Raw genomic sequence first — 14120 nt, forward strand, 5'->3', positions numbered from 1 at the left:
AGGGCCACCTCCAATGTACATCGTGTCCACATATGTGTGGATCTACGGTACATCTGGGTTGTCTGTTCCACTTGGTGCTTGTCTGTCCCTGCAGTAGTCATTCAATTACTCCAGCTCTGGAGTAAACCTTGATATCTTACAGAACAAGACCTCCTACCTTATTCTTCTTCAAGACTATTTCCATATGAACTTTAGAATTTAACCTTAGTATTCCCATATAAATTTTAGGATCAAATTGTTAATATTTGACTATGATTCCATATCAATTTGGGCATAATTTATATCTTTACAATACTGAATATTCCAATAATCCATGAATACAGTATTTCTCTCCATTTATTTAGATTGCTTTCAATTTCTCTAACAATATTTTATAGTTTGTTGCTTAGAGGTATATCACGCATCATTTGTTAGAGTTATTAAAAATGGCATCTTTTAAAATTTCATTTTGCTTGTTGCTGGTAAATAGAAATATGAATGATTTTTACGTACTGACTTTATATCCAGCAGCTTTACTACCTGCAGTTATTGATTCTAATAATTAATCCATAGACTCTTTTAAATTTCCCTCTATATAATCACATATAAAAAAATAAGTTTTGTTTCTTTCCAATCTTTATATCTTATATTTCTTTTTCTTACCTTATTATATTGGATACAACTTCTAATATGATATAGTATAGAGGTATTGGTAGCTAGCATCCTGGTCCGTCAGATTAAAGACTTCCTCTCTAAACCTAGTTTGAGCAATTGTAAATGAGAGATAAGCCTTGTTTAATGTTGCTTCTACATCTACTGAGAAAATATGCCTTTTCTTCCTTTTTCTGTAAATGCAAGGAATTATTCTGGTTGATTTTTTAAATAGTTTTAATTTTTAGAATAGTTTTAGTTGTATGTAAAAGACAGTATAGGGGGTTCCCTTATACCCATAACCCAGCTCCATTATTAACTATTTTCAATATGTATATTCCAGTATATACCGATTGAATTTTTAAAAATATTTTATTTATTTATTTATTTTTAGAGAGAAGGGAAGGAGAAAGAGAGGGAGGGAAACATCATTGTGTTGTTGCCCCCATGAAATCCCTACTGGCGACCTGGCCCACAACCCAGGCATGTGACTCGTGACTGGGAATCCAACCAGCAACCCTTTGGTTCGCAGGCCGGCACTCAATCCACTGAGCCATTACCAGCCAGGGCCTGATTAAACCTTGAGTGTTAAATCTTCTGAGATTTCTAGAATACATCAACTTGGTTGGGTGGCATAAACCTTTTATGTATATTGTTAGTTTCAATTTGCTGAGGTTTTGTTTAGGATGATTATATCTATGTTAATGTTCCTGTCACATTTCAGTATCATAGTCACACCAGCCTCATTAAATGAGCATACCTCTTTTATTCTTGGGATGATTTGTGTTGTCTCTTTCTTAAATATTTGACAAATGTGCTGAAGTTTTCTCCACCTGGCATTTTATTTGCAGGAAAATTTAAAATTACAGACCTTATTTCTTGGCAGGCATGTGATTATTAATATTTCCTATATTGTATTAGGCTGGATAAGTTAATTATTCTAGGAATCTATCCATTTCATATCAATTTAAAAATTTGCAGGTACATACTTATTCTTGTTATCTTCTTTTCTATAATTCCTGTTGATTGATTTTTAGAGCGAGAGAGAAACAAACACCATTTGTTGCTCCACCTATCCATGTATTCGCTGGTTGATTCTTGTACAAGGGCAGACCCCCCAAAATGGAATTGTATTCTGGAGGGCAGGCCCCTTGTAGTACAGGTTACCCTGCTAGGTGAGTGTTCTAGGAAGCCATCTGTAGCAGTGTACCAGCTGGCGTTGTTGTGAGAGGCTGTGTTCAGCTTCAGTGAAATTTTTTTGTTGTTTTTGAAGGCTCTTTCAGTGGGTTTGCCCATTTCATGCTGGGTGGTTTACAAGGGCATCTGCCCACATTGTGCTGAGTACTCAGCAGTTTTTGATTAAAAGCAACATGACCCCCCTGCCACACCCTCCCTATTCTCCTGAACTTGCCCCAAGCAACTTTTTTTGTTTCCCTGGATGAAAAAAGTCCTCAAAGGGGAATGTTTTGTCAATGTGGAAGAGGTAAAACAAAAAACAGCAGAAGCACTAAAAGATATAAAAAACAAGTTCAAAAACTGTTTTGAACAGTGGAAAAAACATCTTGATAGGTGTGTTGCATCAAATGGGGAGTACTTCGAAGGTGACTAAAGTTTGAACATGTAAGAATAAATGCATACTTTTTCAATAAATTCTGGTTTTTTGGGGTTCCCCCTGGTGTGTGCCCTGATGATGGATTGAACCCACAATGTTGGCATATTAGGATGATGCTCCAACCAACTGAGCTACCCGGCCAGGGCTGTTCTTGTTATTGTCTTAATGTCTGTAGGATCAGAACTGACATTGATTATTTTTGTCTTACCTTTTCCACTTGATAAGTCTTACCAGGAATTTATCAATTTTATTAGTCTCTTGAAAATAGCACATTTTGTTGCACTTCTGGGTTGTATTTTGTTTTCTATTTTGTTAATACTGCTCTGAACTTTTTATTTCATTCCACTTACTTTCTTTAGATTTAATGCTATCCTTCCTTTTGTTAACTTCTTGAGATGAACGCTAATTTTCCACCTTTCTTTTGCATTTATGGCTATAAAATTCCCGTTAATCATGGCTTTAGATGCATCCCTCAAGTTCTCTTCTAAAGTTAAAATCACTTTTTTATTAAGCACTGATTTTATAAAATGTGGTATAAAGGTGAACTACATTACACTTAATTTGTTCATATAAATTGCTTCCCGAATCCCTTGCAGTTAAGATGTGTATAAGATCTTCATGTATAATTGACAGTCAGGTCAAGTTCATTAATTGTGCTGTGTTAATTTCTATAACCATCCTGATTTTGTTTGTCTGCTTATTCACTAATTACTGAGACATACTTGTTAAAATTTCCCACTATCATTTGGATGATATTTCTAATTGCACTTCTTTTAATGTTTCCTTTATCTATTACAAAGCCATGCTATTAATTTCATACAAACCTAAATTGTTACATCTCCTTTTTGTTTTAGAGTCTACTTCATGTAATACTAATCTATCTATAACAGTCTTCCTTTGGTTAGTGTTTGATTATGTATTTACTCTCCTTTTACTTGCAAAAGTATCCTTACGCTTTAGACCTGTCTCTTATAAAACACCATAAGGTTTTCTTTTAAGTCCTGCTTGATAATATTTTATCTGCTTACATTTAATAAAATTATTGATATATCTATCATAATTTATTCTATCTGTCCTACTGCTATATGTACCTTCCTTCCTCTCTTGCCTCCTTCTGGGTTACTTTCCATCATTCTATTTTTCTATAACTTAGACATTCTATACTAAAAAACCCAAACAAATGTCTTTTCTTATAGGTTGCTCTAGAGTTTGGAATATGCATCTCTCATTTATCAACGTGCACACACACTTTTCCCTTCTTCCCAGATAATACATATATTTCACTCACAAACTGTAACTGTATTTATCCCACTGCCAATTATTATTGCCACTTATTTTAATTGTCTTTTAACCCAGTAAAACATTATTATTGTTGTTTAATAAAGTCTACATTCAGTTGACTTACCCACATATTTTCTACTATTTTTCTTTATTCCAGAAACTCAAAGCTTCCATCTTGTATTTTCCTTCGGCTCAAATGATATTCCTTAGAATCGCATTTAGTGTGGGTCTCCTGGTAATTATCAATAGTAAATACTTTAATGGTAGGATATCTGGAAATGCTTATTCCCTCTTCATTCTTGAAGGGTATTTCTGCCAGCTAGAGAATCCTAAATTACCAGTTATTGTCTGTTAGTGCTTTGAATATGTTCTGTTAGTGCTTTGAATATGTTATTACATTGTTTCCTGCTTCTATTGTTTCCATTAAGAATCTCCTGTCAGTTTAATTGTTGTCTTTGGAAAGTAATTTTCATCTGGCTGCCTAAAGAGTCTTTCTTTTTTTTTTCTTTTTTTTAAGATTTTATTTATTTTTCTTTAGAGGGGAGAGAGGGAGAGAAATATCAATGTATAGTTGCCTCTCGTGCGTCCCCTGCTGGGAACTGGCCTGCAACCCAGGTATGTGCCCTGACTGGGAATCGAACCGCGATCCTCTGGTTCACAGGCCCGCGCTCAATCCACTGAGCTACACCAGCCAGGGCTAAAGAGTCTTTCTGTTTTTCATCTGAAGCACTTGCCTATGATGTGCTTCCTAGGTGTTGTGTTCTTTGTGTCCACTTTGCTTTGGTTTACAGGGCTTCTTAATCTGTGGTTTAATGTCCTCACAGTTTTAGGACTTTCTTGTTCATTCTCTCTTCACCTACTGCCTCTGCTGGCTGCTGTCTTTCTGTCCTGCGGCCCCAAACGCACAGGTGAGAGGCCCCTTCACCGTATCACCTGTCTCTTGTGCTGTTCTTGGTACTTTTTCTCTTTGTCATTTATTCTAGATTGTGTCCTCTGATTTAGTTGATTTGTTTTCTGTTTAGTTTTACTAAATATGCTGTTAATTAATCTGTTCAGCTTTTTAATGTTATTTTGCTTTTCATTCCTAGAATTTTCTTTTGATTTTTTATCAACTCTGTTACATCCCCTTTTATAATTTATAGTTCTCTGCTAAAATTTTCAGTGTAGTCTTTCACGTTCTTGAACACAGTAAGCAATTTTTTCTTTTAGCACAGTTATTTTAAAGATTTCATTTATTTATTTTTAGAGAGAGGGGGAGGGAGGGAGAGAAACATCAATGGGTGGATGCTTTTTACGTGGCTCCCACTGGGGACCTGGCTGGCAACCCAGGCACGTGCCCTGACTGGAAATCAAACCAGGGACCTTTTGGTTCACAGGCTGGCACTCAATCCACTGAGCCACGCCAGCCAGGATTTAGCACAGTTGCTTTAAAGTTTGGTCTGATAAGGCTGATGATATCTGGAAAATCTGTAATCTGTTTTTGTTTTTTCCTTTTTCTGCTGGTCATTCACGTCATCATGCCTCCTTGTATGCCTAGTTATTTTTGGTGTGAGCCACATATTACATAGAAAAGTCTCTGTAGTAATTAAGGTCCTACATGATATTATCTTAGTTTAGAGGGGTTTGCTTCTCCAGGTTCCTACTACCACCTTATTTAAATTTCAGGGATTGAAGTGACTTGAAGGTTCATCTCCAGCTAACCCTTATTACTCTTATAGAGCTGTAGCCTTTGTGGGCCTCAAACCAGTGAGTAGAAGCTTACTGGCACTCACGGTACCCTGGGAAGCCATGAACCCCAGCTTTTTAAGTTTCATCAAGAGATCTGCTCCACCTCTGAGTCCCCTCTTGAAATTCATGCATGTCTTCAGGAAAGAAATGATCTCAAATGTTGGCTGTACCTCTCTGGACTTACGTCTTTTTCCAGATCTCAACCTGGTAATTCTTTATTACTTTGTTAGCTTTCTGAATACCTTTAAAGCAAGTTTGAAAACTATTTTGTCTAGCTTTTATAGTTGTCTTAAGAGGGTTGATTTAAACCATCTAGTCTGGCATTATAAAGTAGAAATCTTTAGTTTATACCACTTCAATAAAACTAAAATTGTACTGTGGTTTTAGTGTGGCATCAGGAAGAAATGAAATTAGAAGTATGTTCAATTAACCTTCTTAACCTAAAAAGTTATTATTCATTTCCTCTCAAAAACAAACTTTTGAACCATATATGTCATCTTATATCCATATACTTTATAAAAAATGGAAATGAGAGGATTCTGTCAATTTACTTTTGCATTTAATAGAGTATCTAATAGATTTTCCATATCATCCCCCAATAGAGCTCTACATTTTTTTTAGTAGTTGCACTTTATATCATTCAATCTAACAACAAATATTTACCTACTATGCTCACTGGTGAGCAAAAACCATTTTGTTCCAGCACTCAGGGAGTTTACAGTTAAGTGGGGGTAGAATATGTTAATACTATAATAATCTAAATAGAGGCAAAGTTTCAACTCTATCAAGTGGTAAGGAGAAGAGGAGAAGTTCGCATCATTGATAGGAGAGGTTTTGGATCTAGTGAAAATTAGGTTAAGTTGAACAGGAGCCAACCAGGAGAGAAAGGTAGAAAGGAGACTTGCATAAATATATTTCATGGAGAGTATCTATCCTATGGAGAGATTGTAATTGATTTACCCTTCCCTCCACTGAGGGACGTGTAGAATGTTTTGACTATTTTGCTACTACAGGTGATACTTCAACAAATATTTCTGTATATAATTTTTGGCATAATTTTATAAGCATATCTTCATGATAATCAAAAATCCTTTTTTGATACATATAATAGAGTTCACAATAAACTTATTTCCACTTTGATCTGAATGTAAATTTTATTAAATCTATTTCTTACCTATTTCACCTTCCACGAACTTAAATTTTTTATTTTGTTTTAAGTTTCTCCTGGCTGCACTTTTTGCTCAAGAACTATGTCCCTTGTGGTGCTCATCTATCTCATGAGTAGAGGTGCTCACGGGCCCTGCGCCCCTGCTCTGCACCTCCGACGTGGAATCTGAAGTGGAGGTACGCGCAGGACTCTCCTCTGCCTTCTCTGGGCAGGGTAGGCATTCTCCAGTGTGTAGACGGTTTATCCCAACAGCTGAGTGAACACCTTAGCCCAGAGCTTGGAGAGGACGAGACAGCTAGAGGTTTGTGCTTAAGTGCCATCATCTTTCCTGAGTCTTCTGCATTCTCTGGTAAGTTAGGGCCTACCTTTAAAATCAAACCTCCCACAACACGCTAGGGAAAAAATAGTTGGCTACACATGCAAGAAAATGTTACTGTATTAAGATCCCTCAAAGGGCAACAAGAAGAAAAACAGACAAACAAGTATGCACATAACCCAGTAGAAAAATGGGCAAAAGGTATGAACTGACATTCACAGAAGAGAAATAAACATGGTCAAGAAACACAAGAAAAAAATGTTCATGAATCATCATAAAAATACAAGTTAAAATTAAAAACACACAGACTACAAAATTATAATAAACAGCATGGGAAAAGCACTGTGAACTATGCATCACACACACAATGTAAACTGGTACAACCCTTCTAGAGGTTATGGGTATCAAAAGTTTAAGCACTAATTGACGCAGGTGTTTAATTTAGAAATTTACTCTGTGGCAGTAATCAAAACAGTGTTATTGCTCGTTTCCTAGAATTGCTCTCTTTCCTTTCATATCACAGGTCAATATCTGACATATCTACTATCTGTTCTCCCCACTAGAACATCAGCTTATTGAGAGCAAGGATCAAGCATATGACAAAGGTTGGTTGTTGACAGAATGTGCAAAGATTTATCTGTACGACCTCAAAACTGTGAGCTTAAAACAAAAAGTTGGAAAAAGATCCAATATCCAGAGGCAGGGGGTTGATTAATTGACATGGACAAGTACATAATCATTAAAACTTAGTACACACACAAAAAAGTCATGATAAACGTACACACATAAATGTCATGATACTACTGCATATTTGCTAAAAAGAAAGCAGAGAGCACAAAAATATATGCAAAGATAAAAGCTAACGTAGCATATATACCAAGATGTTATCAGTGGATCTCTGAGATGATAAAATTATGGGTGCCTTTATTTTCTTATTTGTGACTTCCTGTATTTTTCCATTAAACACAATTCTTTTTTTAATAAGAAAAAATTATTCAAAACAAATTCAAACAAAACCAAGACTTCCTCATTTGTAGTTCAAATGCGGGAAAGGCAAGTTTACCTTCAATTTCATCATCAGAAATCAACTCGTCATCAGAGCATATGTTCAGAATGTTGACCAGCATCTCTGTGACTGTAAGATAAAACAAAGTAGCCCCAAATTCACACGATTAATTAATGTACTTTCTCTGAAATGATGTGGATATCTAAATAAACATACTTGTTACACAAATATATTTAAAATGATTCAGAGTACACACACACACGCACACACACGCACACACACACACACATACACACCTTCTAGTTTATATAAAATTTGGGGAGGTTACTTACTCCAGAAACAGCCTGGAATCTTTGAAGATTCCATTGCATAATTACTTGAGTCATTGGACTACTATCCAGAGCCTTTTCTTCACTAATATGCACCTTACTAATGGCTTCCTCCCATTTTGCAAAGAGGTTAAGCCACGAGGCCTATGTCCAGGAGGCTTATTTTATATTTGTACAGGTGCACAAATAAAATTCTAAGGACAACATTTCCTGTTTAAATCTCTCTGTCACTGAAGAAGTCACTGAAGGAACAGCATAGTGACATGTCACTTTAACATCTTCATCAAAGCAGGACAGCTACTCTAAGTTGATATTTAGAACAAGAAAAGCATAATGAACTAAACTTATCATTGAAAAGCTAATTAGTGCCATTTAAAAATCCTCATTAAAAAGGAAAACTAGAAAACACTTCTGACAACTCTGAAAAACATTTTTGAACCACTGAAGGACTCATGCAAATATAAACGTGTGCTCTGGCCACTGGTTAAGACAACTGACGGTCTGTATGCTTTAGCTCTCTTACCTTTTTCTCCAACGAAGGGCAAAGACCACGTGAAAACGTCCATAAAGTTTGGAAGCCAGTAGGGGTGTGGAGAACAGTTAAACTGCCTGATATTCATGACATTGTTTTCATATTTTAACACAGCAGCTAAAAAGGTAAAAAGCAAGAGACTCTGGCACAGAGGAACAAGACATGGCAACTGGAGTGTTTTGCACAGTATGCACTGGCCACACAGAGCTCAGGGACTCCCTTTCCATTGGTAAGTTCAGGACTCAGCATTTAAGGGTGGATGGGAGATCTCAAAGCATTTTACAATTATATACATTTCATTCTTTTAAGAATTATCCCAAGGAACAAAGTTACCTGAAGAGCAAAGGTAACTGCGCTCTGTGACTTCACAGAGTCACTGCACAGTAACTACCAAGGGAAACCTCACATTCTACCTGAGGAAAACCGGTCATAATTTCCCTTTATATGCTAAATAGTTAAAATTGCAGCTCTCCTTTGAGGGCAAACATTTCTCACTCAATGGACACAGTCTGTTTTGCTAGTCATTAGTCAGAGCCAAAGATTTTATAAACTCTTTGGGAGTTATTGACAGATAGTAAATTTAGAGTAATTTATAAAGTTCAAAAGTAGATTAAATAATCTCTACATACAATATAGTAGATATAAAAAAATGTTCATCTCTCCCATACACAGTCAGTATATTGCTAAATTCTATGTTTAATATTAACCAGTTCATAAATTTATACATATATTTTGGTACCAAACTTATTTTTTTATATTTAAAAAGTTTTATTGCTCAATTCCTTTCTCTTCACCATCAGCAATGCAATGTTGTTTGTATTATTCTCTCAATTATTCTCCCTGTGATCATACACAGACCGGGGTACAACAGCTCTCTAGACATGACAGATGGAGGTCATCTCCTGATTACTCTTTCTCTGCTTATCACAGAACAGCCAAGTGCTCTCACGTTTAAGTTACTGAATGTCTAAAATGTACACCATAGATTATAAAGAAAAATACATGAAAACAGAATGTCTAGCTCTTACAAATCTAACACTGACTACAATGTACATGTTCCATTATTTTCGTGGACTGTGTATTTTGTTTAGGTTACATGAATATATAACCATTCAAGAGTTTCCTCGGTCTAGGGAAAAGGGGTGGCAGGTGGGTCTCAACAGTGGGCAATTGAAATTAGACCTTAAAAACTGCTCTGGGGTGTGTTTCTAGTAGACACAAAAAACAGAAATAGAAATCTTGAAAAATCATGACTTAAGGGTCTTTCACATAATCAGTGGAACTAAGAAATACCTCTTGGTACCAATAAGTCTACAGGTTGTTCAAGAAAGGGCTCTTGCAGCCAAAGAAAGAGGAGTTGTCTCTTTCAAGAAAAAAGGTGTGTATATGGGGAATAACTACGTACTACCAGAGATTATTTCAGGGGCCATATTTTCTGCCTCTTCCTACAAAAATGCTTAAGAAACTTCCAAGAGGAAGAAGATTGTTTCAAGATAAAGTTACCAATCATGTCAAAGCCAACAGAAAACTCAGGGGGAAAGGACTGTGACCACAAAGCTCACTGCAGGGATCATCGAGAACAAAACCACGTGCATGAAGGACACGTGGACAGAGCCACAGGGGGGTAGGATCACAGGTGGGAAGTTGGGATGGCTGGGGTTGGTGGGAGTGTTAGGGGGGAAATGGAGACAACTGTATTTCAACAACAATTTTTAAAATGTGAAAAATAAATAAATAAATAAACAAGAACTAAATCAGACTAGAATGGGGCAAAAAGTGACTTGGCAGTCAGACAAGGAGCTGCTGACTCAGGCAACATGGTTCATCTTAGCACGTGATGATCCACCGGGCAGTCAACACGGTTGATTGTAAGTTTAAAAAGGGAGTGAGATGGGTGAGTATTCACAGACATGAAGACGGGAACCACTAATGGTCCCTGAGGAAGTTTAGCAACGTTAGCAGGGCACACCATTCAGACGGGAGGAGACAAGAACAAAACCAAGCCACTAATATAACTGGGCATATTAGGGGGAAAAAATTCCAAGAAAAAATGGAATTAGGGAGAGCCAGAGCACTGTAGGACAGCTAAGACTCAGAAAAGGATGACAAGACGTAAAAAGAAAACATAAAGCTGGGAGAAAACTTAAGTCAAAAACAAAGCTTTTTAAAAATGAACAGCAAGTCACCGAAGGGTGTGCTGAGATGAGAGAGCCACGCTTTAAAGGTGCTGTGCCAAACCACAGCTCGTGTCTACATCGAGTGAACAGCGGGACATCGTGCACCTCTTCTACACTTCCTTCCCCAACTGCGTGTACAAGGTATGACTATAAAGTAACGAGACTTAAGAAACCACCAACTACAAACACACAGACCTTATATATCAGATGAGCATGGTCCTTTGATATAATTGCACCAGGCACAGTAACAATAAAATGTTACCATATTATAACAATTTACAATTTGATGATTTTAATTTCACTTGTATTATTCCAACCTATCTTCAACCCCATATAACAGGCATTTTAAAGATGAACTGAGGCTCAGGGAAATGCTGTTAAACGTGGAATGAACTTAAATGCAAAGGGAAGTAGCTCGTTAACTGAATCTCAGTGAAGCAGGACTGCACCAGGACTTCCAACTGCTAGTTCAGTGCCCTCTTCCACACACCTTGCTGCCTTACCGTGTATTTAACCCAAAGATGCTGCCATTACTCAAAATGTTTTTGGAACTCCTCTTTTGGAATTGCCTCCAGAGCTATTTTCTAAGCAACACAAGGAAAACCAGTCTCATTACCTTATGATCATACCTTGTGTCTGACCCCAAATGATATCAGCTAGCTTGATCACTCACCTTATTTATCAGTCTTCACTCCGAATGACTTTTGGCTGTTCCAAAAATCAAATCCACCCTCAAAGGACGAAGATTTCCCATCTTTGTGGATACTATCAAAAGACTGTGTCGCAGACTCTGAAGGCAATGCCAAAAGAGGAGTTCCACAAACGTTCTGAACAACGGCAGCATTGTTGGAATAAGCATGTAGCCTCCCAAGGTTAACTACTTAAAGGGACAATACTCACTTGGGTATGTATGTTCTGGCATGTTTGTTTAAAAGTTCTATTATTTTATAGTCATACTTTATAAACACAAAATAGTTGCAGAGGCATGAACTTTTCAGGTGAACCACTGTCCTGAAACAAAACTGAGGAACTATGACTCATAAAAGTTAAATTAAAAAAAAAAGATTTCAATTACAGGATAAAATTTTACAAGACGAATTTTGCCCTGAAGGCATCTGTATATCCAGCCTTCTTTTTCTCTATGGAAAAGTGAAGCTTAGGGAGATTATGTGATCTACCTGAAGTCACGCTATTAGTTTCTGGAAGGGCTTGGACTAAAATTAAGATTTTTTTCCCCACTTTTTGTATATTACTCATTTTACCTATACCATTCTTCAGCAAGAGCAAAGATAACTTACTAATTCACAAATATTAAAACACCAAATAGTAATATTTTATTGAGGTACTGTTATAAAATAAACTCACTTAAACCAATAATTTATGCTGATGGTTCTTACTTCAACCTTGAATAATTTATTCTTCTTATATTTTCATTCAGTAGTACAACTCAGACCTAGTAGGGTCACTACTGATCTGTACCAAGAGCCCTCTCAGGATATGAAAACCAAGCAGTAGTCTAAACTCTGAGTTTCCTGGCCTTTATCTCAATTAAAACTTCTTTTTCCCTTGTTCAAAGTTTATATATATATATATACATATATATATATATATATTTAAAATATCCATACACATACATATAGTTAAACGAGAGTTTACATTTACTCACAAATTCAAACTCAAATATCGCTGGACTCCTTTACCTTTATTGTTATAGACATCTAGGTAATTGGGGGCAGAGAAAATTGTAATGAGTGATGGGAAGCCTGTGGTCTGGCTCTTCCTGTACATCCGATACCTGGAAGAGAGGTAATAGCCCATCTGTCTTGATATCAAAGGCAAACCTTGGTAGTGATATTTAGTACCGTTTTAATATAACTTACCCGGCATCTTGGGCTTCATGGGCTCTGATTATTGATAACAAATTATTATTCTGCAAAAATTCACAAACTGCGGGGTAACTGCAAAAGATAATTAGAAAACATAAATCCAGAATGAAAACTGATATCTTTTTAAAGATCTTATTTATTTATTTTTAGAGAGAGGAAAAGGAAGAAAGCGAGAGAGAGAGAAAGAAACATCAATGTATAGTTGCCTCTCATGTGCCCCCTACTGGGGAACCTGGCCCACAACCCAGGCATGTGCCCTGACTGGGAATCGATCCAATGGCCCTTTGGTCCACAGGCCAGCCCTCAATCCACTGAGCCCCACCAGCCAGGGCAAAAACAACTGATTTTTAATAGGAGAAAGGGAATAACTTAGAATGGCATGAGTTGACTTTGTTTTGAAATCATAGCTTTTCTATACCTCTGAACTTTTTTTATCAATAGCTTAGCAATCATCATTTGTTTTTCCATTTCACTAACATCCCTCATTCTAGGTCACATATGCAGATACTAGACAATCCTAGGACAGAAACGGGGCTTCTTCCTTTTAATTTTTTTTGTTCTAATCCGTAACAATAATAGCATAACATCAAAAACTGTTCTTGCTATCTTGTGTCCTGATATTTGAAAAAAAGTAGCATGGCGATTTGTGTGTGTGTATTTATAGGTGCTAGAAACTGAACACGCAGTTTTCAAACTGTCAAACTGTTAGAAAAATTTAAGAACCCACTTAAAGCCTCATAGATATATCAACACCAACATAATATTATGCATTAATATTTTAGGCATAAGTGTAAGTATTACACCAACCTTACTCTAATGAAAGGTATGATACTGGCATCTACTCTTAACATATTCTTTAGTACTATTATCTTTCTGAATAACAAATACCTGATAAGAGGAACTACAGAATACAAATTATCCTGGAATTATCCAACTGTTAATTACTTAGTTTATGTTTAAATCTTTGTTTCTTATTGTGCTCATTAGAAAACACTAGCTTTTAAAAGAGGCTACATGAATGGTCACACGGTATGAAATGGAAAGACACAAAACAGGGTACAGTGAAACGCTTCTCTACTTCCTACTTCTATCCTTCCACTACCCTGGAGGCGGCCAATGCCCCCATTCCCTGGAGTCCACTTTCTGAGACACTATATTCACCTTTAAGCAGTTACCCACACACACGCATGCCCACCCCGACTTTCAGAAATATTATCAGATGGAACACATAGCTCTGCACTCTATCTTTTTTTCAGTTTACATTAGTGAATATTCCATACCAACATACAAAGGGTTTATTTTCTTTTTTCATTTTTAAAAAACAGCCTCACTGCATTTTCTGGTACATTCCATTGTTTGGATACACCATAATTCATTTAATGGTCTTCTACTGAACATTTAGGTAGTTTTAAATCTTTTATCATAAATAACGGAGCAACAAATAACCTTGTAACA

General features: G+C 36.5%; 1 protein-coding gene across 5 annotated transcripts in view; it reads right to left on the reverse strand.

Annotated features, from left to right (window-relative positions):
• PPP3CC (protein phosphatase 3 catalytic subunit gamma) overlaps window positions 1–14120 on the reverse strand; it is an 87510-nt gene that overhangs the window by 13043 nt on the left and 60347 nt on the right. For all 5 annotated transcript variants that reach the window (XM_053668071.1, XM_053668073.1, XM_053668070.1 and 2 more), the window contains exons 7-10: window positions 12660–12737; window positions 12480–12574; window positions 8594–8719; window positions 7799–7870 (exon numbers count right to left, since the gene is read on the reverse strand). In XM_053668071.1, coding sequence (XP_053524046.1) covers window positions 7799–7870; window positions 8594–8719; window positions 12480–12574; window positions 12660–12737 — 371 coding nt within the window. The remainder of the gene's footprint in view (window positions 1–7798; window positions 7871–8593; window positions 8720–12479; window positions 12575–12659; window positions 12738–14120) is intronic.

The sequence above is a fragment of the Artibeus jamaicensis genome, unplaced genomic scaffold (genome assembly GCF_021234435.1).
Source record: "Artibeus jamaicensis isolate MK-2021 breed Jamaican fruit bat unplaced genomic scaffold, CSHL_Jam_final contig_477, whole genome shotgun sequence".
Classification (NCBI taxonomy): Eukaryota; Metazoa; Chordata; class Mammalia; order Chiroptera; family Phyllostomidae; genus Artibeus; species Artibeus jamaicensis.